This window comes from Schistocerca gregaria, chromosome 1 (genome assembly GCF_023897955.1).
Source record: "Schistocerca gregaria isolate iqSchGreg1 chromosome 1, iqSchGreg1.2, whole genome shotgun sequence".
Taxonomy (NCBI): Eukaryota; Metazoa; Arthropoda; class Insecta; order Orthoptera; family Acrididae; genus Schistocerca; species Schistocerca gregaria.
In genome coordinates, this window is record NC_064920.1 from 555,499,442 (window position 1) to 555,525,747 (window position 26,306).

Here is a 26,306-nt window from a genome sequence, read left to right on the forward strand (position 1 = left end):
TATTTAACTGTAATCTATCCATTTCCCTTTTTAAATTTTCTAACCCACCTGCCCGATTAAGGTATCCAACATTCCACGCTCTGATCCATAGAACGCCAGTTTTCTTTCTCCTGGTAACAACATCCTCTTGAGTAGTCCCCGCCTGGAGATCTGAATGGGGGTCTATTTTACCTCTGGAATATTATACCCAAGAGGACGGCATCATCATTTAACCATACATTAAAGCTGCATGCCCTCGGGAAAAATTACGGCTGTAGTTTCCCCTTGCTTTCAGCCATTCGCAGTAACACAACAGCAAGGCCGTTTTGGTTAGTGTTACAGGGCCACATCAGTCAATCACCCAGACTGTTGCCCCTGCAACTACTGAAAAGGCTGCTGCCCCTCTTCAGGAACCACACGTTTGTCTGGCCTCTCATCAGATACCTCTCCATTGTGGCTGCACCTACGGTACAGCTATCTGTATCGTTGAGGCACGCAAGCCACCCCACCAACGGCAAGGTCCTTGGTTCGTGGGGGGGAGGGCAGTAAAAATTAATTGAAGCAAAAAATTCTAGAAAACATGGGCTCTAAAATGCATAACTTCAAGAGCTCTGAGCACTGCTTTCTCTCTTCTACAGCAAACTCCTTGCTTTCTATATTTTGAGAGGTGGTAGTATGGACCAAAACTAGAAAAGGAAGTCCAGTAAACACAAGAGTCTAAAGTGCGCACTTTAAGAGCTATGAGCACATGTTCATTTTCACTTCCATGAAACACGTCTCTTCTACTGCATAAGTACTCATATGCACTTTACAACTCATGTTTACTAGACTGTTTCTTATTATGATCCATATCTTTTCCTCTCTAAAAAAGGAAAGCAAGAGATTTGTTTCACAGTACTGAAGATGAAGTAGTGCTCACAGCTCTAGCACATGTTTACATGACTTTTTGCTTCAATAGATAATTCCTGTCACATCCCTGAATATAATTCTATGGGGCAAGATTACTGAATCATCAACACAGACTTTGCCCTGTAGGACATGTCTTTAGATCCACCCATCAGAATCAAGACCTCGCTGAAAGTGTTCCCAATGTTTTTGTGTGTGAATTAGGGCATTTTTTTTTATCTATATCACTTCTTGTGAAGTACCATTGTCAATGACTTTAACATTATAACTTAACGAGACTCTCGAGCCCTTTTCGAAAAAATGAAATAAAGGCCCAAAAACTGTATTTCTCTGGTTTTCTTTCTACTAAATCAATTTCCAACCTACTATGGCAACGTAAAAAGAAATGAGAATTGTTGAAGTCAAAGAATAAAAACTGAGGCCTTAAAGGGTTAATAAGGCATGTATATTTTGTGTATGATTTTTGGGTAACATGTGCCACTGTCTGGTAGCAGGAGACAGAAACAGAACAATGTTTGAAACAAAAAAAGCTCAAAATCCTCCACATTACATTGAGCCTTGAACTAAAATACAGGCCTTCTTTCCCTGCTAACAGACAATGCTGCAAGTTACCCAGCAGTTGCATATAAAATACATATGTACCTTATTAAATGACATAAATCCACCCAATGACGGAGGTTTAACTTTTCAAATTGTACAGTGGGAACAAAAACAAATTGTAACTGGCTACAATAGCTCAGGTTTTGACTAACAAATAATTAATGAGCTATATCTACATTGACGGAAAAAAAATCACAACACCAAGGAGGAGTTGGGCAACTTAAATGAAATTTGGGATCTGACAGATGTATCTATTCAAATTTCAAGCCAGTTGCATAACAGAGGCACTAGTAGTGCCACTATGAGGATGCAGATCAGGTTTGCTATAAATACATGCTGTAACAGTCAAGATCATTAGAGCTTTTGAGACTGGAATTGATCAGCTATGTTACACAAGAATTCCTTTATCAACATCTCACTGAGTTTGAACATGGTCATGTAACAGGACTACAAGAAGCTAGATGTTTCTTCCGCGATACTACAGAAAAGCCTGGCAGGAAAGTAGCCACAGTAACATGACTGTTGGTAGCGGTGGTCACAAGAATGTACAATCATAGGAAGACTAGGCTCTGGACGACCACTTGGCACTACAGAGAGAGAAAACCACCACGTTCGGCATATGGCTCTGGCGCATTGTACTACATTTGCAGCAGCATTTTGAGCACCAGTTAGCACCACAATGACACAACAAACTGTTACAAATCAGTTACTTCAAGGATAGCTCAGGGCCAGATGCCCTGTAGCATGCACTCCACTTACTCCAAACCACTGCCATTTGCGATTTCAGTGGTGTCAAGCGAGAGCTCATTGGAGGGCAAGGTGGAGGTCTGTTGTGTTGTTTAGGAGGCCAGATGCGGTTCTGAAACCAACCTATCTGTGTACTAGACACACTGGACCTACACCTGGAGTTACGGTCTGGGGTGCAAATTTTGTAGGACGGCAGGAGTATTCTTGTGGTAATCCCACTCATCATGACTGCAAATTTGTACGTCACTCTGGTGATTTGACTTGTTGTGCTGACATTAATGAACAGATTTCCAGGGGATGTTTTCCAACAAGGTAATGCTCGCCCACATACTGCTGTTGTAAATCACCATGCTCTACAGAGTGTCTACTTGGTGTCTTGGCCTGTTCAGTCGCCAGATCTGTCTCCAACTGGTCACATATGAGACATCACTGGACAACAACTCCAGTGTCATACACAAACAGCATTCATTGCTCCTATACTGATCGACCAAGTGAAACAGGCACAGCACTCCATTACACAAACTAGCATCCGGCATATGTATGCTTGCATTCAACATTCTGGCAGTTACACTGGTTATTAATGTACCAGCATTTCACATTTGCAATGTCTTGGCTCACACTTACATTAACCTGTGATCTTGCAATGTTAAATCACTGAAATATGTAACCTAGACAAATGTATTCCAGAAATTTTATCATTCTACATTAGTTATTTTACAGTGTTGTTTCTTCCTGTCACTGTACATAAAGCAATGAGTATGGAGGATATCACTGTATATATTAAGATGAGCTACATTTTGTATCTCTATTCTCAGTAAGATATAAATTTAGCAAGAAAATGCAAAACAGTTTAGTTCACAAAATTGTATTTAGTTTTGTTTTGTATTTAATCGAATACAAGCTCGCTAACTGTTAGTCATGTGACAAACTGCCTGCCTGATTATATACCACCATTAATTGACAACTTTGACTGTGTGCAAACAAGTGAATTCACTTATATTGTGGAAAGAAGCCTTGTGAATTGGACTGTAAATAAAGGCATATTCCACACTAACTATCAGTGTCAATTTCCCTTTCTTTTATTACATGCACAATGACAACTGATGCAAAATGAATGATAAAATCTATTCAAAATGTGAACTAAACTGTTGGCACTGAGAACGTTACGCCACCAGTTGTCAAATGTGCAATTTTTTTTACCACAATATGTTTCAGGACTATGTTATCCCTTTCTCAAATGCTATAAAACAAGGAAAACCAATCAATAAATCATAATACTACATGTACTGATGGTCATATAAAAATATTTATTTAATCCTGTAGTACAACCTTCCTTAAAGCTTGTATGCCATTAGCAAAAAGTAAAAATCCGGAAGCAAACATGCACTATCAAATAAAAAACTCTCCTTAGAACATCCCATGCTGGTGTGTTATACTCTCAAGGCAAAGCTCTGACTAAAGGCAACAGCTTCACTTCTTTCACTTACTGAAGCTAGTACCTTCCTGAACGGCGTATGTCACAGCCCCCAAAGATCTATAAACACTGTATGTCAAGTCCTGGTAAATTCTAAAAACCAATACTACGTTTAATGTTGGCAGCCATATAAGATGTCCAACAGAAAACATAAAACCTAATGCCATTAACTTGAATAAATTAATGGCTACTTCTCAAGGACATCACTGAAGTGGGCTCAGGAATGGCCCTTAGACACTTATGTCTTCTCATTTAATGCACTGATAAAGTGCAAAAAAACTCACCGCCTCTGCAAAATCTGACAACCACCACCCTTTATCCTCAAAGTGCAATACTCTTGTGCTGTCTATGGTGTCACTCAATGAATGCTACTCACTCTTGAGGTGCTTCATCAGCACCAATGAGCCATTTTCTATATTATTATGTTCTTTAAATCTTAGTTCAAAGTTTCTTCCTGTTAGCCCTACAGTGCTACAAATACCACACATTTGACAACTGGTGGCATAACATTCTCAGTACTGATTCATGAGACAGTTTTAATACAGTTTCACGACAGATGACATAAACCACTCCAGGACAAGAGACAGTTTACTTGAATCCACACCAACATTCAACGAGTATGTTAGTGGTTGATTCATATTTTATATATTACTACTCAAAAATTCTAATTAACACATGGTTGACATCTCTTATTTGTATTCTGAAGACATTTCGTGATCAACAAACTGCAATGTCTGTAAACACAGTATTAAGCCATACTGAATGCACGAGTTATATTCAAACGAATTTCCAATTCAAATTTTTACTCCCTCTGTAAACACCACCATGTGTTACATTAGTTTAAACATACCCACAAAATTTACGTGAAATGACTTTGAGTCACCACATACAAAGAATCAACAGCACTGAAAATTGTGGACACAAACAATTTGGATAAACCCAGGTTAAAAGACTACAGTGACACAGAAACATTCTTCAGTAATTTTGAAACAACAAACCCTTGCCTGAATCTCAGAGATATACTGGGGACTCAATCAGGATTTTGAAAGAAGAAGATCAGAAGTCGAATACATTAAAAGTATAATTGAAATGATGGATTTAAAAGATAAGGATGAAGGTACAGGTGAAAAAAATTTAGCGTACTTCACAGTGGAAAGAAAATCAATATGAGCTACCAGGAGCATTTATGTTACAGATGTGGCAAACCAGGTCATTTTAAGAGGGACTGATCAGTCAGGAACAAGCAGAGATTCATAGATACACAACGAACATTTTTGAGGAGATGGTCAGGCAGTTGGAAACCCTTAAAACCTTGCAGCATAGCAATAATATCAACTGGTCACATACTTGATGAGAGCAGTACGATTCAAGAAGCAGTCATCATCGAGGGTGCCGAGGATATTAACAGAACGAAAATGGTATTAGGAGTTTCGTAACAGAGGTATAACTCATGATGGCACGTAATAATGTTGACTCAGGTAATAATGTACAGACTGATTGGCTATTGGACAATGATTGCACCGATCATGTTTTTAATAATGAAAACTATTTTTCTGAATGCTTAACTTTAAATGGACCTGTAAATGTAAAAATTGCAGATGGTAAAGTTTTGCAAGTTCAAAAAAATATGAAATATGATTAGTTGTTTTCCAGTTCATGATGGCATGACTCCAAATGAAATGAAAATGTGTTTTATGACAAAGATATGGAAAGAAATTCAATTATCTATGCTAAAAAATCTATTTGTAGGCAATAGCTCAATAACTTTTGAAAATCACAATAACTTACTTGTGATTGGTTTGAAAGAAGATAAGCTGTACAAAATGCAAAGTTGTATTTTATGGAAGTGATTACTGTAAATAGTCTCAGTAGTAAAGATAGTATGTTAGTAAAGAAGAAAAGGCATCACATAGTTGGACTGTAAATTGTAATGATTAAATGTGTTACATAGACATCAGTTTGCAGTTGGATGTACAGAAAATCTGGAATCAGAATTTATGAAGTATAAAATTTGTATTCAAAATAAAATGCACAAACTGTCTTTTGAAAACAACAGAAGCAAAGCAAAAGAAACAGAGATTATTCATACTGATTTGCATCAGGCATGTGCAACTCATGATTTGCATAGGGAAAGTTACTTTTTGCTTTTATTGGTGATTATCGTGATGTTAACCAGAGTCTATGATATCAAATATAAAAATGAAATTTATGATTGTTTTGTAGAAATTGTTAATGAAATTGAAAATTTAACTGATAAAATTATTTAAAAAATTGAGATGTGACAAGGGAATGGAATATTTAAATTCAGCTGTTTATCAACTAGTAAGGCAGATGGAATCATTTTAAATGCACGTCCAACTTTTAGCTAATAGTACTGAGAACAAATCTCCTTATGAGATAGTGTTTACAGAGAAGGCTTATGTTACACATTTCAAGTTGTATGGATCAAAAACATTTGTACCGGTACCAGAACAATGGAGAAAGTAAAAGAAATTGTGGAAGATATTTATTCACCTGTTGCTATGATGCAATCATTCAAATTTCTATTGCCATATTGCTATCAAAAGGGCTAAATTGTAGATGAAATAGATAGATGTACAGACTGCATTTTTAAACGGTAAAGTTTTCTCAGAATATTTATGTGAGGCAACCTCTGGAATATGAGGATCAAACAGTCAGGGTTTGTAAGTTATTTAAGGCATTACATGGCTTGAGAGGAAGTCTTTGACTATTGTATGAGTGTTAAAAAGAGTTTTAAAAAAGTACATGCTTTAAAAGAAATTAATATGATTATGTGATTTATATAATTAAGTTTGGTGATGAATTGACAATTTGTGATAAAAGTAAAGGGAAAATACAACCAAAATCAAGAATCATTTGTCCAAGTAATTTTAAATGAAGGACTGAGTTAGTGCAGGAGCTTGTTAGGTTCTCTGTTATTTATAAGCTCTGATATAAGTTTCAGTTTGAACTATTTGAATTGATTTCAAAATTATTACAATGATACTCACTATGCAATGAGTACTGAAGTATTAGAACTAAATCAAATGTTTGAAGTTAACATGTGGAAGGACTGAAAATATTAGTCCCTTAGATTGTTTTGCAGATGCAGATTGGGCAGGTGATGGTGTTTGGTAGGTTTGGAGATATACATAAAATAAGGGAAAGGCAACCACTCACCTATAGCAGACTGATGGGTTGAGCACAGAAACATGTAACAGAAAATTGCATTGTTCACTCCAGCATTCGAGTGCTAGCTCTTCTTCTAGAAAAAAAGTACACACACACACACACACACACACACACACACACACACGGCCATGCAAAGAAGGATGTAAGGAGGGGTAGAAGGAATGAGGCAGGTCTTTGGACAGATAACTCCGCAGCCGCACAACAAGACAGAAAGAGTACAGAGAATACAGCAAAAACATGTGTAGGAAGAGGGAGATTGGGGAAAACGGAAGGGGGAAAGGAGATAAAGGTGAAGATGAAGAAAGAGAGAGAGAGAGAGAATGCTGTTTTCTGTTACATGTATCTGTGCCCCATGCATTAATCTGCTACAGGTGAGTGGTTGCCTTTCCCTTACTTTATGTATTGCTTCATCCAGAAATTTCCATTTTGTTATTGCTTGGGAGAATGACATTTTGGAAATCTAAGGACTTTTGATGATTATGTGGCATTGTCAGATGCTGTTACCAAGGTTAAGTTAATTCTCGATATTTTGATGCAAAGTCTGAATGTCTGTTAAAGTATATGAAAACAACTGAGGGGCAAGTCAATACTGCTATATAAGGGAACTCTCCTAAAAATAAAAATATAATGGAATACATCACCATTCTGTAAACGATTTTATATCAATGGAATTTGTAATGTAGATTCAGAAAACAATGCAGTAGACATTTTTACCAAATCTTTGAGCAAGAATAAATTTGTAAAATTTCAAGCTATACTGAATGTAATTCAACTGTTATATAAATGTAAGGAAGCATCTTGGAATGTAGAACATTTAAACCCAGAGTATTGAGTGTCGAGATGTCTCTCAACAATGAGCATACATGCTTATTGGTCAGTCAGTTCCGTGCCGTGTGTTCATTGTGTAAAAAAAGATGAACATTGTATTTATCTTGTCATTAATAAATATTCTTTACGGTGTCAATGGCTCTCTAGAACATTTTAATCACTCTTACACAACACTCTTATACATTAAAAAATGTAATACTGTCTCTCTAACTACAAGTATCTTCTAGCCCAAGAGACTAACAATGCAGCTACTAATCCAAAAGGGAAGCAGGAAACAGTACTTCACAGTCCAACAGTACAGTTTGTACACTTGTCAACCAGTGCCAAAAGTAAAAGTTCCACTTGCAGTGCCTTTTGATTAACCTGAGATAAACTGAAAAGGTGCAGATCAGAATTTAAATCAACCAACTGACTAATCTGTTTGGAATGACGATCAAAAATTGCATCCAGTTTTAAGGAACAAAAAGTATGTAACTACCTCATGGGCAACCTCTGTGCATTTTTAACATTTTACAGCCACTACTGGGATTTGAATATCACGCATTGACAAATATTAAAGTAATACCTTCCTCTCCTGAAAGGGCTTTTGAAAAATCCAGATAACAAACTCTCGAAATGGTGTGACATTACCCAGGGATTTAACAAAACATTCCAGCTAATATTAAACTAAAATAGAAATGTTACAATTATCTCAACTTGCAGTCCTTTGGCTTTAATGATTTCCTCTGCAACAGCTTCTAATTTATTAGAAAATTTATGGAACACATGGAGTACAATGGAGGTCAGGATTGGTATTTCTTATATAATTGTCATACGCAGCAATGCACCACATAAAAATGAATAGCATTTGGTGCAAGAGGCCTTACAAATAACAAGGAAGAACTTGGTTATTTTTATAACATCCACCACACATATGCTTTTCTTTATTGTTCTATAATACATTACTGGAAAGTTCTGGGTGGAACACAAATGGTGAGAGGGCTCACTATATAACTGAGGCACTAAGTGACTGGCAGGCAAATAAACAAGACAGAAAATATTGTAAACCTGTAGGGCATCGGCTGAAAGCTTAGCAATGTTTTCAGTCCTGTTAATGTATTTGCTGACTGCTCAGTGCCTCAACTGTATGATGAGTTTATTGGTTCCACTATATACTATTACTTAACATGAATATGACGGCAAGTTCAGAAAAGCAAACATATTTTATACTGTACATCCAAAGTGGTATCTCCATGCATTGTGGCTTATGATCCGTGTAATAAATTTTTTACTAGATCATAGAGGCACACAGACAGACAATTCTCAGCATGCGTTACAGAGAGTAATGCTAATAAGACCAAAAATTAAACAAATACCAATATAAAAAATAAGGCTATATATGCCTTAATGTCATAGTCACAACTGGGCTAACAAAAACACGATATCGCAAATTCATTCACACTTTTTAGAAACCAAGGTAATTCTCTAAAGGTCAAATCATAGTGTCAATAAAAGTTGAAAACCAGCACCAATGACAATTATGCAATTCCAATGAATAGAAGAATTAAGGAACTACTATGTGATAATGATTCTAGTAAGATAATAATTCTAGTAAGAGTAAAAATGGGTCATCTCTGAAAGTGGCTGACTATTATGTATTGTTATCCAAATTCATTTTCTCTTCCCTACCACACGGAATACATATTAAACAAGAATTTTATTTTCATTATTTTCTCTCTCGATTATTTTATGACCTGAATGCAGCTTATCCCTGTGAAAGTTTCAATAATTTTTTACAATCAATCAGTTTGCCAACAGTCGAGTTTCCTTTTAACATAAGAAGTAAAATGTATCCAACAGTGCAGCAATTTCATTACATATTGCGACACTAAGTTCATCAGTAACATAACCTGTTCTGTTCTGCACTATATCCTACATTCTCGAAACACTAGTTAACCTTTGCTAGTCCCTTTCCTTCACTTACTTAACCCCTTCCTGCTCCCACTCCAGCACTTCATGGCCATCTATTCTACCTACAAGCCCACTAGTTTTCTTTCCCCTCCTCCTCTTTCCTACTTTTCTACTTCCTCCCCCCCTCCCCTCCCCACTACATACCTGACTGCACGCAGCGACTGTGCCCTGTCTTGAGGCATGTCCTTGCATGCGCACAGAAGCAGCACTAAACCTTTCCTCACACCTATCCTGCTATTCCTCCACCTGCCTCTCCCCCTCCTCATTACCCCCACCACCTAAAGATTGGTTTCACATCAAGCATTGATGCTATATGCAGTCTGGCCTCAGTGGCCCAAGACAGTCATCGTGTGTGTTAGTTATGCTTGTGTGAATGTGGTGTGTGTGTGTGTGTGTGTGTGTGTGTGCGTGTGTGTGTACACTTTATAAGAAGGTGTTCTGCGAAAAGCTCAAATGTTTAGCTGTCTTTTTGTTGTGTGTGTCTGCAACTCGACGTCCCCATCATAAAAGTGAGGAGCAATGTCTCCATGATCCATGGTTCATGGGGGCCAGTGGGGGGAGATGTTTTCCATAATATTGTTATTATTCATCCCGGATTTTCCATTTTTTTTAAGACTAACAGTTACTTATTGAAATAACAGCCAAAAAGATGAACTGAACATCATGTCATGTATAATACGGTGAGAAAAATGGAAGATGTTCCATGACAGATGTTGTAGAATAGGATTAAATGTTCATACTTACAGGAAAGCTACTTCATCAATGTTATGAACTGATACTTTACTCATATCAAAATTGTTTCAGGATCATTCTTCCTTCAAGTGAAATTGCTTGGGTCCCCCAGAATTCATGTACAAATTCTTGCTCTACCACATGACATGAATTAATTAATGTAGATTTTCTGTACCATCGCTATCAGTTTTCATAGATATTTTTATCATACAAGTGTTTACGTTATTTATGTTAAGTATTGACATCAGAGTGCACTTCATGAACAATTGCTAAACTGTGAACATCTCTGTGCAAATCGAATTATATGATAGTGTTTATTAGTTGGCTGCTTGTTCCCGAATTGTCTTTGCCTAGTGTGCTTAAATTCCCTAAGCAATGTGCAGACCAAGTGAGAACATAATTCATTAGTTATGTTACTACTAACACTGTTAACTTGTGGCAGCAACACAGATTAAGCCAGAAAATTACCTATACCATAAAATGGTTAAAACACCAACCTGTTTGGAATTTCCATGTATGTAATCGCAGAATGACATGGGTATGCAATAAATGGATGGAACAAGTACAGCAAAGTTATCAACTACATAAGGTTTTATATCACTGAAAGTCTTCCTATACAATGGAATCTACAGAAGACTACCCAAATGTGAGTTGATATCCTACACAAAGTGGAAATAACATTAAATGTTTATTTTTTGAAAACTCTGGCTGTAAAGTTATATAAACAAATATAGAGTAATGTCATATGGAATGGTTGAAAAATTCATTATCTCAATGTCTACATGTGAATGGTCTAAGTCAAATTAGCAATAGTGGCCTCTACATTTGTTACCACACTCTTCAAATTTTGTATCGGAAGGGTTCTATTAATTGTTATTGAAATAATATAATATAGATAAATGTGTGTTCATTGGTTTCTCAGCCATGCTCTGATCTACCAGTATACCTGTCTTTTCTAACTTCTTAAATTTACCATCAAAATGTCAGATTTTATTTCATACCAGAACCACTAAATGGAAGATGACATCTGTGTCAGCAAATTCATGACACAATTTATATGTTTAAACACAGACTAAGCATACTGGCTTAGGAAAACATCGGGATTGTCTTGTAATCCTTTTGTTATAAAATGTGTTTGGAAAGTCACTGTGCACTGGACTACAGATGGAGATCATGTTCGAAACAAAGCTGGCAGAGCACAAGATAGCAGAACCGTTTTTCATAGATATGTAATTGTTTTTTAATTCGAGCTACTGTTGCATAACATTTAACTATTTGGTTCAAGTGATCAAAACTATCAAATTCAATGTGTAGTATTTAGATGTTTAATTTATTTTAAATCAGGGTGTTTTCAGTTGAGGAAAGTATGGTTCTTTGTTGAACATGTTTTGACAATGCTATAAATACACAAATTTAGTGCTGAAGACATTTGTCGAAAAATTTCCTGAAACAGCTGTACCTCTCATCACAAAGCAGTTTGTCGACTTAATGAAAAGCAGTTGGATATTTTTTACTCCATGCAGCATATGCCAGCAAAATCACTGAGCAACAACTTGCAACAAGTAAAAAAATATTGGGCCTGTGGCCATGCATAAATCAGTTAGGCAAACACTGAAATTGTTCCCACATAAAGTGACAACACTGAAAGAATCGAAAGATGCAGATTATGAAAGCCGAATTTGTTACTTCAAGCAGTTTACATATTTTATTGGGAGGAATACCACTGATATTCTTGATTTCGCCTTCTGTACAGGCAGGGCCTCGTTCCACCTCTTCGAACATGTTAACACACAAAACAGAGAGTCCTAATGCTGTGCTTTAAATGCCAATGCCTGAGAAGAAAACTGGAGTGTATGGAACAATATCTAGACAACACATTATGGGGCCCTTATTTTTCTGAATCATCCACGAACAGTGAACATTATTGTTTAGTGATCCACCATTCCACTGACCAGTTAAAGAAAGACAAAATCAACGACTCATTGTTTCAATAAGATGGCAATGGCAGTACTTCACACATTGCTAAGAACACTATGCATCTTCTGGGAGAGTTTTTTGGGGAACACATAATATCAAAAACTGTTTGAGCCCCTTGCTCACCGGACATCACCCCATCACTTTTTTCTTTGGGGAGCATCAGAACCTGTAGTGTATTGCAACTGCCCTCCCTCACTTTGTGACTTAAAAACTGAAATAACTGCATATGTTAGAAGCATATCATAATCAAATCTGCAGGAAGTTTATATGAAATATTATACAAGCCTCTTCAAGTGGCATATCAGATTAAGGTCAAACCATTACACTGCTTTATGATCAAATAAATGAGATTTCATACGCACAGTTCTCATTATTCAAACAAGGACAAAGTGAAAACTTCACGTAAAAAAATAATATATATTATTTATTTACCACCTTATTTCATGATGAAACTAGGTTTCATGGTGTTCAGGCAGAAATAGTGTGTCCATTTTTTAATTGTTTTATGTTACTGAACTGCTTTTCTCCTCTGCACTACTCAGACCAAGACACAAAATAAACTGAAGTAAGGAAAAAAAAAAAAATTCTGTGTTTCCGTTCAGTTGCCTTCTTTCCATCAACATGTAGCCATGCATGAATGAGCAATTACACACATGCATACTTGCTATTACACATGCATATATATTATAGACACACATATATAAAAATACAAGACTATGAAATGAGAACACGCTGAGCGTGTCTGTTCTGTAAGGTTCAATGGAGACTGCCAAATTGTGAGAACTGTCAATCATCTTTGCTAAACCTAGCTCTCTTCAGTAACAACAATGTAACATTGGGCAGAGATAAAGATGAGACATTTTTTTCCTCGTCAATGATGATATTTCATTCCCTAATACCCCCTAATTACATACATACAAATCATAATAAAGGATGCAGGTTTATTTTTTAATCATTTAGATACTGAAATACACAAACAATTAGTTAAAAATAGGCTCAAATATGAAGAAAAGAAGATGAATGTTTTTGAGGGAGTGCCTGAATAACCCACGGCAATGTGTATATGTAAATTCATCAAAAACTACCGATATTTTAACAGATAACCCTGTCATTTTTAAGATTCTGCAGAGCATCTACAGGTTAGACTGCAGTTATGTATTGAAACTGATTGTGAGGGCTGCATATCGAAACATCAGTAGTTTCTTATGAAGTAATCCAGTTGCTTTCCCATGAGTTATTCAGACTTTGGTAAGCTAGGAAAAGCTTACATGTACTCTATTGTTAACAACAAATGGGGGTCACAAAATAATAATAAAATGATCACAGAGAACACTAGCAATAAATAGGGATGATTTTACATAAATACAATAAGGCATGCACTTCGTTAAAAATGAATGAGGGAACTGTGAATAGCAGAAATAAAAATGAAATGTCTGTACACAGATCATTATCTAAAGCTACTGATGTCTTACAAAAACCAACAACTGTACAATGTAAACATTTATTAAAAATTTATAATAAGCTGAACTTTTAATATATTTCTGTCAGCAACTACTTTAGTCTTCCACATTGTTCTGGAGCAGTTTCTCAATCTAAGAGAACAGACATTAACCACAGCTGCAAATTTTTAGATGAAATAGCCAAAATATTTCTTCTTCGAGGAGGAATATTAAGTTCTTTGAAAACAAAATTTGGGCAGTCTCTCTGAATAGGGCATTGAATTTTATTCCATAATGATTGAAAGAAGAATGAAGCAATGCAAAGAAGAATGGGGATAGCTTTTATTTGAACAGATATAACATTGCATATGGTTTTTTTTTTTTTTTTTTTTTTTTTTTTTTTTTTTTTTTTGTGAGCACATGTGTATCATTATCTATTGGGATTACTCCTTTCCACTAAATTAAAGTCATAAGTTGTAATTAAGTTCTATGTGTTATATGCACCTTCTAAAACCTTACTACAAAAATGTTTTCTTATACTGAGAGACATATTGTCATCAAGCATCACATAGTAGGCATTTAATAGCTAACCGAGGTAAATGTTTCCAGCACATATTCATCATCATCATCATCATCACCACCACCATCACCATCACCATCACCATCATTTAAGACTGATTATGCCTTTCAGCATTCAGTCTGGAGTATAGCCCCCTTATCAAATTCCTCCATGATCCCCTATTCAGTGCTAACATTGGTGCCTCTTCTGATGTTAAACCTATTACTTCAAAATCATTCTTAACCGAATCCAGGTACCTTCTCCTTGGTCTGCCCCGACTCCTCCTACCCTCTACTGCTGAAACCATTTGTCTCTTGGGTAACCTTTCTTCTCCCATGCGTGTAACATGACCCCACCATCTAAGCCTGTTCGCCCTGACTGCTACATCTATAGAGTTCATTCCCAGTTTTTCTTTGATTTCCTCATTGTGGACACCTTCCTGCCATTGTTCCCATCTACTAGTACCTGCAATCATCCTAGCTACTTTCATATCCGTAACCTCAACCTTGTTGATAAGGTAACCTGAATACACCCAGCTTTCGCTCCCATACAACAAAGTTGGTCGAAAGATTGAACGGTGCACAGATAACTTAGTCTTGGTACTGACTTCCTTCTTGCAGAAGAGAGCAGATCGTAGCTGAGCACTCACTGCATTAGCTTTGCTACACCTCGCTTCCAGTTCTTTCATTATGTTGCCATCCTGTGAGAATATGCTGCCTGACTATCCATGTAAAGGCCTTTAATTGCTTGCAAAAGTTTGCCTCTTATTCCATAATCTCGGAGAACAGACAATAACTTTCTCCTAGGAACCCGGTCATATGCGTTTTCTAGATCTATAAAGCATAGATACAGTTCCCTGTTCCACTCATAACACTTCTCCATTATTTGCCGTAAGCTAAAGATCTGGTCCTGACAACTTCTAAGAGGCCTAAACCACACTGATTTGCATCCAATTGGTCCTCAACTAATACTCGCACTTTCCTTTCAACAATACCTGAGAAGATTTTACCCACTACGCTGATTAAAGAGATACCTCTGTAGTTGTTACAATCTTTTCTATTTCCATGTTTAAAGATTGGTGTGATTACTGCTTTTGTCCACTCTGATGGAACCTGTCCCAACTCCCAACTCCTGTGTAGCCATTTAAGACCTGACATTCCACATATTTATGCTTCTAGAAATTGATTAAACAAGAATACAAGGGAGCTAGTATCAAATGTATTTTTCATTTAATGTACTGGGTGATAAGGAAAGAATATTACAAATTTTCATTAAAAAAAAGACCTGAGAAGTTTTGATTATTTAAATTCAAATTTTTGAAGTCCATAATGAAGCAAGATCTCACATAAAATTGATTTTCAGTTATATCACATCTCTGCCATGGCACAGTACGCTAATGAGATTACACGCATTTAAAAACATAGCATCAAAATATAGTTACATGCTGAAGGAAGAGAAAAATAAATGGGAGGAATGAGACAGATGTGAGAGGGACAGAAGAGAAGGCAAGGAAAATAGGACAGCGATATGCGGAAAAATATAACGCCTAAAGAGAATCTCAAGTTTAGACTCAAGCCACTCCCAGTTTAAGTCAGGATGCGCAACATTAGTGCTACAGTGTCCTGTTTGTGCAATTAGACTTCCTCTATCCTTTATTAATTCTTTACCACTACTTTTTGAAAATGTCTACAAAAGTTACTGTGGTGTATCTATGTTAACTAATTCTTTTTTAATGCAGTTGTGTATGTCCAGCTGCCTTATCCCATATGCATAACACAACATCTTTGATTTTTAGCACTTATGAAAAATAACCTGCCAAACACTGTTGATTTTAACCTCATCACATGCTGCCATACTACTGGTGTTAGCTGTACAGTTTTAATTATACATATCATATCTTCACTCACGAGGTACCATGCAAAAGGTATGATTTATATAAGTCATGTGCAAAATACCATTATGACAATGTTTTTGATCACTGTTTGATGACTTAACAGTCAACAAAAGTACTTAGGTATTTGAAAGTGTCTACAGCTGAAACTATATCTTAGTATAGAAAATGAACCAAAACTGAAAGTTGCAATTGAGAAGGTATCATTAATAAAAATTCTTAGCAACTGTGGAGATAGGTTCAAAGAAAGTCAGAGATAGTAAGGAGCTGCACATCTCTGGTGGTGCAGTCCATGACACGACTGATTCCAATGAACAATATGTTACACAGCTGTGACTGTTACATCACAGTGATGTAGTTTTTTTCCTCTTTCAATCTACTATCTAAATTATAACATTACTTGGGCATGCCTAATGCCAGTGTAGTTCATGGAAGGAAAAATTACATAACTACAGCATTACTGAGCTAAGAAATGTTTACTCAAAATGTCATCCAGTGAAGAATAGTGCAGGTCAGAAGAATTTAATTGTCAATTAGCCTTCAGACATTTAAGGAAAATGATCTGAGTTTTTCACTGCACATGGAAAATCTGACACATAACTAATTGTATCCCAAGTGGGAATATTGTGTCGAATTTCTATAAATGGTTCAGTAGTAACTGTGGCCACAAAGTAGTTATCAAAAAGCAATAGTCTATCGAGTGCAGGTTCTTTCATATTTCGTAGGTCACTGACATGTAGCAACAGTCTAGTAGGTGAGCCTTTACAGAACAAAAACTTTACCCTGAATAAAATCTATGGATACAGATAAAAACAATGTGGAATATTAATTATAAAAACAATTACGGCCATCTCTGTGTCAACAAACTATGGTCTTCAAGACAGCTACCAACCTGACTGACTGGCACTTCATCTTCCTGGTGTGTGAAGCATTCTCAAGCCCATTGCTTTAGAGTATGCCTGTTCCCTAATTTTATCCTTATTATTATAGCCTTGGTTTTTTGTTCTTTGACAGTTAAATCATGACACAAATGTTTCATTACTTTAACTGTTACATATCTACATCATGCTCTTTTTACAAAATGTAACATTTATTGTTGAATTAAGAACATCTAGGGCAACAGGTAATAGTAACACTAAAGATAAAAATTGTGCAGTGTAGGCAGTCACGTGCACTAAAAAACTTAAATCAGCATAACGACATTATACAATAAGTTTTTAAAAACTGAAACTGAAATTTCTTCCTTAACTATGGAAGGGACAATACAAGTAACCCTACAAAAATTTGTGACCGATGCAAATGCAATTGTGATATAAACATTCCTATACATTCTTAGGCATAAAAGGGCATAACTAAATGCCATGCTGAGCATCAGCAGCTACACACTGAACAAAGAAATACCTTCCAGAGAAGAAACTTACCAATTCGCTGGTACTGTTCCCTGTGCTTTTTCTGTTTCCTACCCCGCTAGACATAATGCAAGCATGAAATTAATTTACAACAGTTACACCATTTTTTCTCCACATGTTTTCACAAATATAATGGTAGGAAGGTTAGCTAAGAGGGCACAAGAATGAAGAATTAGTGTGGATTTAAAATGGAAAAGAAAAGGGAAAAGATAATCCAATTTTTCTTGAAGTCCATGAATGGTAATAATCGAAAATCTCAATACAACCTTTAATTTTTGTACTATCTATTGTGTATTAAACAGAACAGAAGAATCTATTAACAGTGTGTTATGCAGGACTTTAGTAAATCAATGAGACAGAACACTAAAAATATCACTTCTGTTCTGAATATGAAAATACACTTGTAAAACATTTCGCAGTCAGAATAAATTTGATCCCTTCCATCAATTTATGATATTTTCTTGGACAGTAAAGAAAATTTAAATCTCTAAAATGAAAGATATATCGAAGGCTATTTATGAATAAAAATAAATAATTAAATAAATAAATAAAAAAGGAAGCAAGAAAGGGCTAAATGAAAGCTCTGCAACATTTAGTCAATCGATTTGGTGATGCAGATTTTGAATTTAGCCTGAGAAATCTGCTTTCTTCTATGTGTCTTTTTTATGCCGATATAAGAGAAAGGGTGATAAGGAAGTAACAATGGGAATAGTAACGGGTTTTACCACAATACCTGGTTCACATAAACTATAGTAACTGGCAGTGCAAAAATCACAATGAGCTATGTACAAGGCTGCAGCATGTATCAAGAATGCAAGAAAACTGACTAATACCTAAAAGCATATTCTAATTTTATTCTGACAGAGTGTTATGTTTACAAAAGTTTTCAATGAAAAAAGAGCTTTTTTGTACTTCCTGACTAAACAGGAAAGAAAAAAAAATCCAACATTCACACATTTAAATTTTTGTGGTTCATATGGAGATACCATTTTGATAGCAATCTGTTAATACAGCCTTATCTTTCTGAAACAAGGCAAATATGTATTATGTTATTGTAAGAAAAAGCAAACATCACTGTAATTAACCATCACATATTCTGAGTGTGTGGTGCAAATACCCTCTGATTAGTTCCTGTATGACTTAGAACTGTTTTATTCTATAAAATTCTACTGGTAGTCTGAACATATATGAATACAAATTTTTCTCCAGCTACATGTAATGCACAAGATTTCCACGAAACCTCTCTTCTAGTGTCAAACACTAAATAAAATGGTTCAAATGGCTCTGAGCACTATGGGACTTAACATCTGTGGTCATCAGTCCCCTAGAAGTTAGAACTACTTAAACCTAACTAACCTAAGGACATCACACACATCCATGCCTGAGGCAGGATTCGAACCTGCGACCGTAGCGGTCATGCGGTACCAGACTGGAACGCCTAGAATCACACGGCCACACCGGCCGGCAAACACTAAATAAACTATTAGTTTAATCTGTATCAATTTCTGTACATTGGTGTATGATTTGAACATTACTTCTACCAAATGTAGAATGAATTAACCAAACATAGCACTTTTGAAAGAAACTCTATGCAACAGCAATCAATAAACTCAGGAAAAGCAGATTTTGTGGTTATTACACACATTCTTCAAAATAATCTCTCAATGGTTTTCATGAGGCTATTTCAAATCCTTTACTCTACAGATTACTTAATTCATTTTTACATACGCTAATCTAAAACAAACATGTAAGACACTCCTACAGATGAACCAAAGACCTAAGAACATCTGACATATAAGGATATGTCTTATGCTGTCTTCGAAATGTTTCCTGTGAGACTGCTTCACATTCAAAAACTGAGTGTTCAGTAGTATCTTCCAGAAACTATATGCCTCTACAGTGTAAAACAATGATAAAATGATATGCATGATTACAGAGAATACTGCAGTTCATTCCAGTCAGTGCTTGTTAGTGTGATGTCAGTTATTTTGATATATGGGCTGCATGAGTGAGCAGTACTGTCACTGAGAAACCATGTTCTAATTGATCATGTAAGAGATGGTTTTCACAGTGTTCTTAAAGATTTGACGCGGTAGAGCACAAAAATCAAATGAAGCAAGCACTGTCATCATGAACAAACCTTCACATTAACCCTTCCCCTCTCTCTCTACACACACACACACACACACACACACACACACACACACACACACACACACACACACACAAACACACACACACAGTAATAATTTTGGAAATGGAGGGGGGAGGGGCAATTACAGTTTTACATTTCATCATTTGTGACAGGACATTAAATTTGATTGGTCACATATGGAGAAATGTCGTGTGGCTAGTGCCTTCCATCGGGTAGACCGTTCGCTGGGTGCAAGTCTTTCGATTTGACGCCACTTTGGCGACTTGGGCTTCGATGAGGAAGAAATGATGATGATTAAGACAACATAAGACCCAGTCCCTGAGCAGAGAAAAATCTCTGGCCCAGCGGGGAATTGAACCTAGCCCCTTAGAATTGACATTCTATCACACTGAAAACTCAGCTACCAGAGGCAGACATGGAGAAATGATAAAGCTGTTGGAGAAATTATTGTGTCACTTATTTGAAGTAGTGGAGCAAATCAGTGAAAAAATTAAAACAAGATGACCAGATGGGGATTTGAACTGCACTTCGCCAAGACTGTAGCCCATATACTGCACCAAGTAACTATTTAGAAATGGAGATAATTTGCAAGAATTTAAAAAGGAAATAGGACAAAAAGAGAAAGTACAAAGTTGGTATAAAGAGGTGAGAAACTGGAAGGTTATTTATTACATGTAACAACAGTGCTGAGTTCTCTCTTCACTAACATTTGCGTCCACAAGATTTATCATTTTGCAGTATCAGTCACCCCTACGTGCAATTCTGTTTTATACTCGTGTATTCAAGGGGAGGGTAAGGGAGGAGGAAGAGAGAGAATCTGTGCGCAATTCTGTTTTATACTCGTGGATTCAAGGGGAGGGTAAGGAAGGAGGAACAGAGAGAATTGGTATTCTGGAAGCTCAAGAGTCACTGATGTCTACTGTGTTGCTGTTGGATGAATCAGAATTCCATCAGTTTCACCAGAGTATTGCTGCTTTTTCATGTTATTGGGCATTGTTATTACTTTTTATCTTTGACCTCACTTATACTAATTAGCACAGACAGCAATGATTGTAAATAGCAATGACCAATATTAACTTTCACTAACACTGAACAAGCATGCATACCACATAATTATGCACGAATCAAGTACACATTAAAATCTGAAATTTAATTTAAATTTTTTTATAAATGTGATATCATGGCTAAAGATAAGATTTCTGAGAAAAACAATGTGGAATTGGTTTGAAGCAATACACATTAAACATTTACTAAGGTAACTGTGTTACGTAAATAGTATGTGTGCCGTGTGTGTGTGTGTGTGTGTGTGTGTGTGTGTGAGAGAGAGAGAGAGAGAGAGAGAGAGAGAGAGAGAGAGAGAGAATCGAACCAAAAATCTAGTCTTTTTGAAGAGACTAGAAAATTATATACATAGCTTTAGGAGTAATCATAACAACAAACTAATGACCAACTGCTTCTTTTCTGAAAGTACTTCTATGGAGCGTAGCCATGTATAGAAGTGAAACATAGACGATAAATAGTTTAGACAAGAAGAGAATAGAAGCTTTCGAAATGTGATGCTACAGAAGAATGCTGAACATTAGATGGGTAGATCACATATCTAATGAGGAGGTATTGAATAGAATTGGGAAGAAGAGGAGTTTGTGGCGCAACTTGACTAGAAGAGGGGATCGGTTGGTAGGACATGTTCTGAGGAATCAAGGGGTCACCAATTTAGTATTGGAGGGCAGCGTGGAGGGTAAAAATCATGGAGGGAGACCAAGAGATGAATACACTAAGCAGATTCAGAAGGATGTACGTTGCAGTAGGTACTGGGAGATGATTAGTTGGTTTGGGGGATTAAAGGGACCAGACTGCTATGGTCATTGGTCCCTTTTTCCAAAAAACCACCCAAAGAGAAGAAAAACGAACAACAGGAAAGACGGCAGACGACACAGGACAAGAGATACTCAGACAAAGAACAGACAAAACAAAGCAAAACCACACAGAGTGTGGGGGTGGTTGGCCGACCATAGGGATAAAAAAGGAAAAGCCAACCACCAAGAACACATTAAAAACTCAGTTTAAAATCATAGGCCAAAGGCCAGAATCAACACAACACCATAAAATGAAATAGAAACACTCAGATTAAACGATAAAAACCCCCTGACCGAATAAAATGTAAAACTAAGTCAGCCATAGCAGAGTCATCTGTTAAAAGCGCAGGGAGCGTATCAGGCAGTGCAAACGACTGCCTGAGCACAGCTAAAAGTGGACAGTCCAATAAAATGTGGACCACTGTCAAAACGAAGCCGCAGCGACATAAAGGTGGGTCCTCACGTCGCAATAGGTGGCCGTGAGTTAGCCATGTGTGCCCAATGCGCAGCCGGCAGAGGACAACAGACTCTTTGCGAGAGACCCGCAAGGAGGAGCGCCACACACTGGTAGCCTCCTTGATGGCCCGAAGTTTGTTTCGTGAAGGCAGGGCGCGCCATTCAGTGTCCCAAAGGTCCAGAATTTTACTGTGTAGGAACGTTCGCAAATCTGTCTCCGGGAGGCCAATGTCCAGAGATGGTGTACTGGTGGCCTCTTTCGCCAGGCGGTCAACATTCTCATTGCCGAGTATCCCAACATGGCCTGGGGTCCACACGAAGACCACAGAGTGGCCGCAACACGCAAGAGTATGCAGGGACTCCTGGGTAGCCATCACCAGATGAGAACGAAGGAAGCACTGGTCGAGAGCTCGTAAACTGCTCAGGGAATCGCTACAGATAACGAAGGACTCACCTGAGCAGGAGCGGATATACTCTAGGGCACGAAAGATGGCGACCAGCTCAGCAGTGTAAACACTGCAGCCAGCCGGCAACGAACGTTGTTCAGAATGGTCCCCTGGAGTTAGTGCATAACCGACACGACCAGCAACCATCGAACCATCGGTTTAGACAACGCCAGAGCCCTGATACGTGGCCAGGATGGAATAAAAGCGGCATCGGAAGGCCTCCGGAGGGACTGAGTCCTTCGGGTCCTGTGCCAAGTCGAGCTGAAGGCAAGGGCGAGCAACACACCATGGGGGTGTATGCAATGTGGCCTGGAAAGGAAGTGGAACAGTGAGAACCCTAAGCCCGGAAAGAAGCTCTTTGACTCGGACCGCAATCGTACAACCTGACCGAGGCCAACATTCTGGCAGATGGACGACCGACTGCGGGAACAGGAGACGATAGTTCGGATGCCCATGCAAGCTAAAAACGTGGGCAGCATAAACGGCCAGCAAACGTTGGCGGCGTAACCGCAGTGGAGGGACACCTGCCTCCACTAGTATGCTGTCCACAGGGCTGGTACGGAAGGCACCAGTGGCAAGTCGTATCCCGGTGTGTAGTATTGGTTCCAGCACCCGCAACGCAGATGGGGATGCTGAGCCATAAGCCCGACTCCCATAGTCCAGACGGGACTGGATTAACGCCTGGTAAAGCCGTAGGAGTCGGCGCCCCACCTGGTGTGGCTCAGGCATCGCATAGCATTTAGATGCCACCAACACGCCTGTTTAAGCTGCCGAATATGAGGCAGCCAAGTCAACCGGGCATCAAAAACCACCCCCAAAAACCTATGTGACTCTACCACTGGAAGAAACTCGCCGTCAAGATAAAGCCGCGGCTCCAGGTGAACAGTGCGTCGCCGGCAGAAATGCATAACACAGGTCTTGGCTGCCGAAAACTGAAAACCATGCGCTACAGCCCAAGAGTGCACCTTGCGGATTGCGCCCTGTAGCTGACGTTCAGCAGCTGCAATGCCAATAGAGTTGTAGTAAAGGCAGAAGTCGTCAGCATACAGGGAAGCGGAGACAGAATTTCCCACGGCCCCAGCGAGCTCGTTAATGGCTATTAAAAACAGACAGACACTTAGAACAGAACCCTGTGGCACACCGTTCTCCTGGACTTGGGAGGAACTATATGAGGCCACGACGTGCACGCGGAAGGTACAATACGACAGAAAATTGCGGATATAAATCGGCAGAGGGCCCCGAAGACCCCATCCATGAAGTGTAGAAAGGATGTGATGACGCCATGTCGTATTATACACCTTCCGCATGTCGAAAAAGACAGCGACTAGATGCTGACAGCGGGCAAAGGCAGTACGGATGGCCATCTCCAGGTTCACTCCAACGTTCTATCCGCTCTTCAATGGAGCGGAAGCCCAAGGGGTAGTTGGCAGAAGCGGAATACTGGGAGATGAAAAACCTTGCACAGGATAAAGTAACATGGAGAGCTGCATCAAACCAGCCTCTGGACTGAAGACCACATCAACAAAATAAGTACCAATTTCTAACTGAGCACAATGAGCCTACGTCCAAATAAGAAAATGCCCAATTATACTTTTTCTCCCTCCATCTACAGTAAAAACTGTTAACTCTTTCTTTATGCTTTGCTTTGATACCTGTAACTGGACATTCAGTTTTTAAAAATAATGATTCGTGAGCTCGTAAAACAATAAATGCGAGCACACCATGGGGTTCTGTCACTGAACAACAAAAATTTGTTTGGAATCATCTTGAAAACTAGATTGTCTTCGTCCTCTGGTAGAAACACCTATTTTATTTATTTGTCCCCTAATGGGGCATTTTCTGTAATTATTTGGTCAAGTTATTTGGCATGTAAGCTCTCTCAATGTAATTAATTTGGCTGATTTTATTACTATTTAGTAATTCCTCAGAAACTCCAACCAGGAACAGGAAAAACTCATTTTATTTTATGGCCAAATTTGGTGTCACTTTTTTGCAAGATTTGGTCTTACTTTTTATGCCAGATTGTGTTATTTTTGTCAAATTCAGTGTCATATTGTCAATTTGCTCTTATTTTTTGGTCAGATTCAATGTTTCTTTTGCCAAATTCGGTGGAATTTTTTGAGAGATTCAGCACTTCTTTTGCCAAATTAGGAGTTCTTTGTCACGCTTTTTCTTTCCTTTTTTTCCTCCCCAATGTCACTTTTTTTTGGCAATTTTGATGCTATTTTTGGTGTCACATAACTCCTCACACAGGACATGAACGCTCATGGATTATATACGCACCAAAGCTGCGGGAGGGGGAAGGTAAAATGTAATTTCAACCATCAGCAAATATTAGTTTCGAATATTGGTAAACTGTTCTCGCAAATTTCACAGTATTTCGTAAAAACTACTGATTTCCTGTTTGTTTAAAAACCAACAATCTTGCATTATCATTTTTATGAAAATTTCCTATCTCTAACTATAAAATTCAATCTATTACTGTCTCTTGGCTACATTTATAAAAATGCTTTAAGAACTTTTGCTGGATGGTGTTCGCTTCCCATAATAAGCACTTTACCTGTGTACTGTTACAATATGATAAATTCTTTCTAGTTTGAAACAAATAGCTCAAAGTTCATACGCCACAAATATTGTATTGTCAACAAAACAGAGAGAAATTAAAGGGTTAAAAAGTGTCATCCACAAGGATATGTTAGAAGAAAACATAAATGGATAGATGAAAATGTGCACTGACAGTGTTATATATGGAGAGGGAAAAGAAAAAGCCAACCAGAATTTAATTCCATAAAGATAATGTAGAATGTGCCAATGCATTAACAAAAAACACATTTTAGCATAAGACGAGTACATGGAGGTGTACTACACATATCAGGATTCTGAGTTTAAAATGTAATCTCAGTTTTATATTCACTTCCTCACTGACAGATTTTGGGTAGGGTAAGGTGGTACAGTATCGATATAGGTAAAATTCAGAAGGTGGTACAGTATCGATATAGGTAAAATTCAGATCAACTTAAGGTTCTGCACCATTTTTCTGTTTCGTAGTGTTGGTAACACTTGCCTTTGTGCGGCGTTGCAGTTAGGAAGATTTCTGGAGCTCCTCCCTGTCTTTTCCCTGAATACACCAGTTCGTGATACAGGGAGATAACTTTTTTCCTTGTTGAGAGGTAACTGAAGTTACTTATGTTTGATGCACTCTTATACACTGACTATACTTCATTCCTCATAAGAATAAACCTGATGTAAACAAACACAACATGATGATTGGTCAGCAGCCATAACTCTTATACATTGGTGTGGTTCCGATCTTAGAAGCAGGTCAAACTTATGTAATACATATTACATGTCTTATTACAATGTCATTGTAAATGAAACTTTGAGACGTTGTGAATTAACAGCCGTCAATGTTTTTCTTAATCATACTTTGGCTACATAATTTTTATTTAGAAAGCCATGTACAGTCACAGTCTCCGTAAATGCTACTTATGCTCCAATTGTCTCGCTGTTAACACATACTGTGAAAATGGATGACACTGCTTTCTGCTTCTTAGTGAAATACGTGCACAGATCACCGTTAATGGCAAGAAACAAGTTGTTGTTACTGTTTTTCACAAGCTTACACAGAAAAGTCAGCTCTGATGTTTTATTGAGAAACACATGTAATAACTAGGAGAACAAATTCAAAATCATATGCGGGGCACAATCAG

General features: G+C 37.6%; 1 protein-coding gene across 4 annotated transcripts in view; it reads right to left on the reverse strand.

The window, feature by feature from the left end:
- LOC126356322 (serine/threonine-protein kinase 10) overlaps positions 1 to 26,306 on the reverse strand; it is a 171,633-nt gene that overhangs the window by 76,572 nt on the left and 68,755 nt on the right. Inside the window, exon 1 of one of the 4 annotated variants that reach the window (XM_050007321.1) lies at positions 17,696 to 17,764. The exons of the other annotated variants lie outside the window; for them this stretch is intronic. Coding sequence (XP_049863278.1) covers positions 17,696 to 17,749 — 54 coding nt within the window. The 5' untranslated portion in view covers positions 17,750 to 17,764. Of the gene's footprint in view, positions 1 to 17,695; positions 17,765 to 26,306 lie in introns of those variants that run through there. 4 annotated transcript variants of the gene reach the window in all.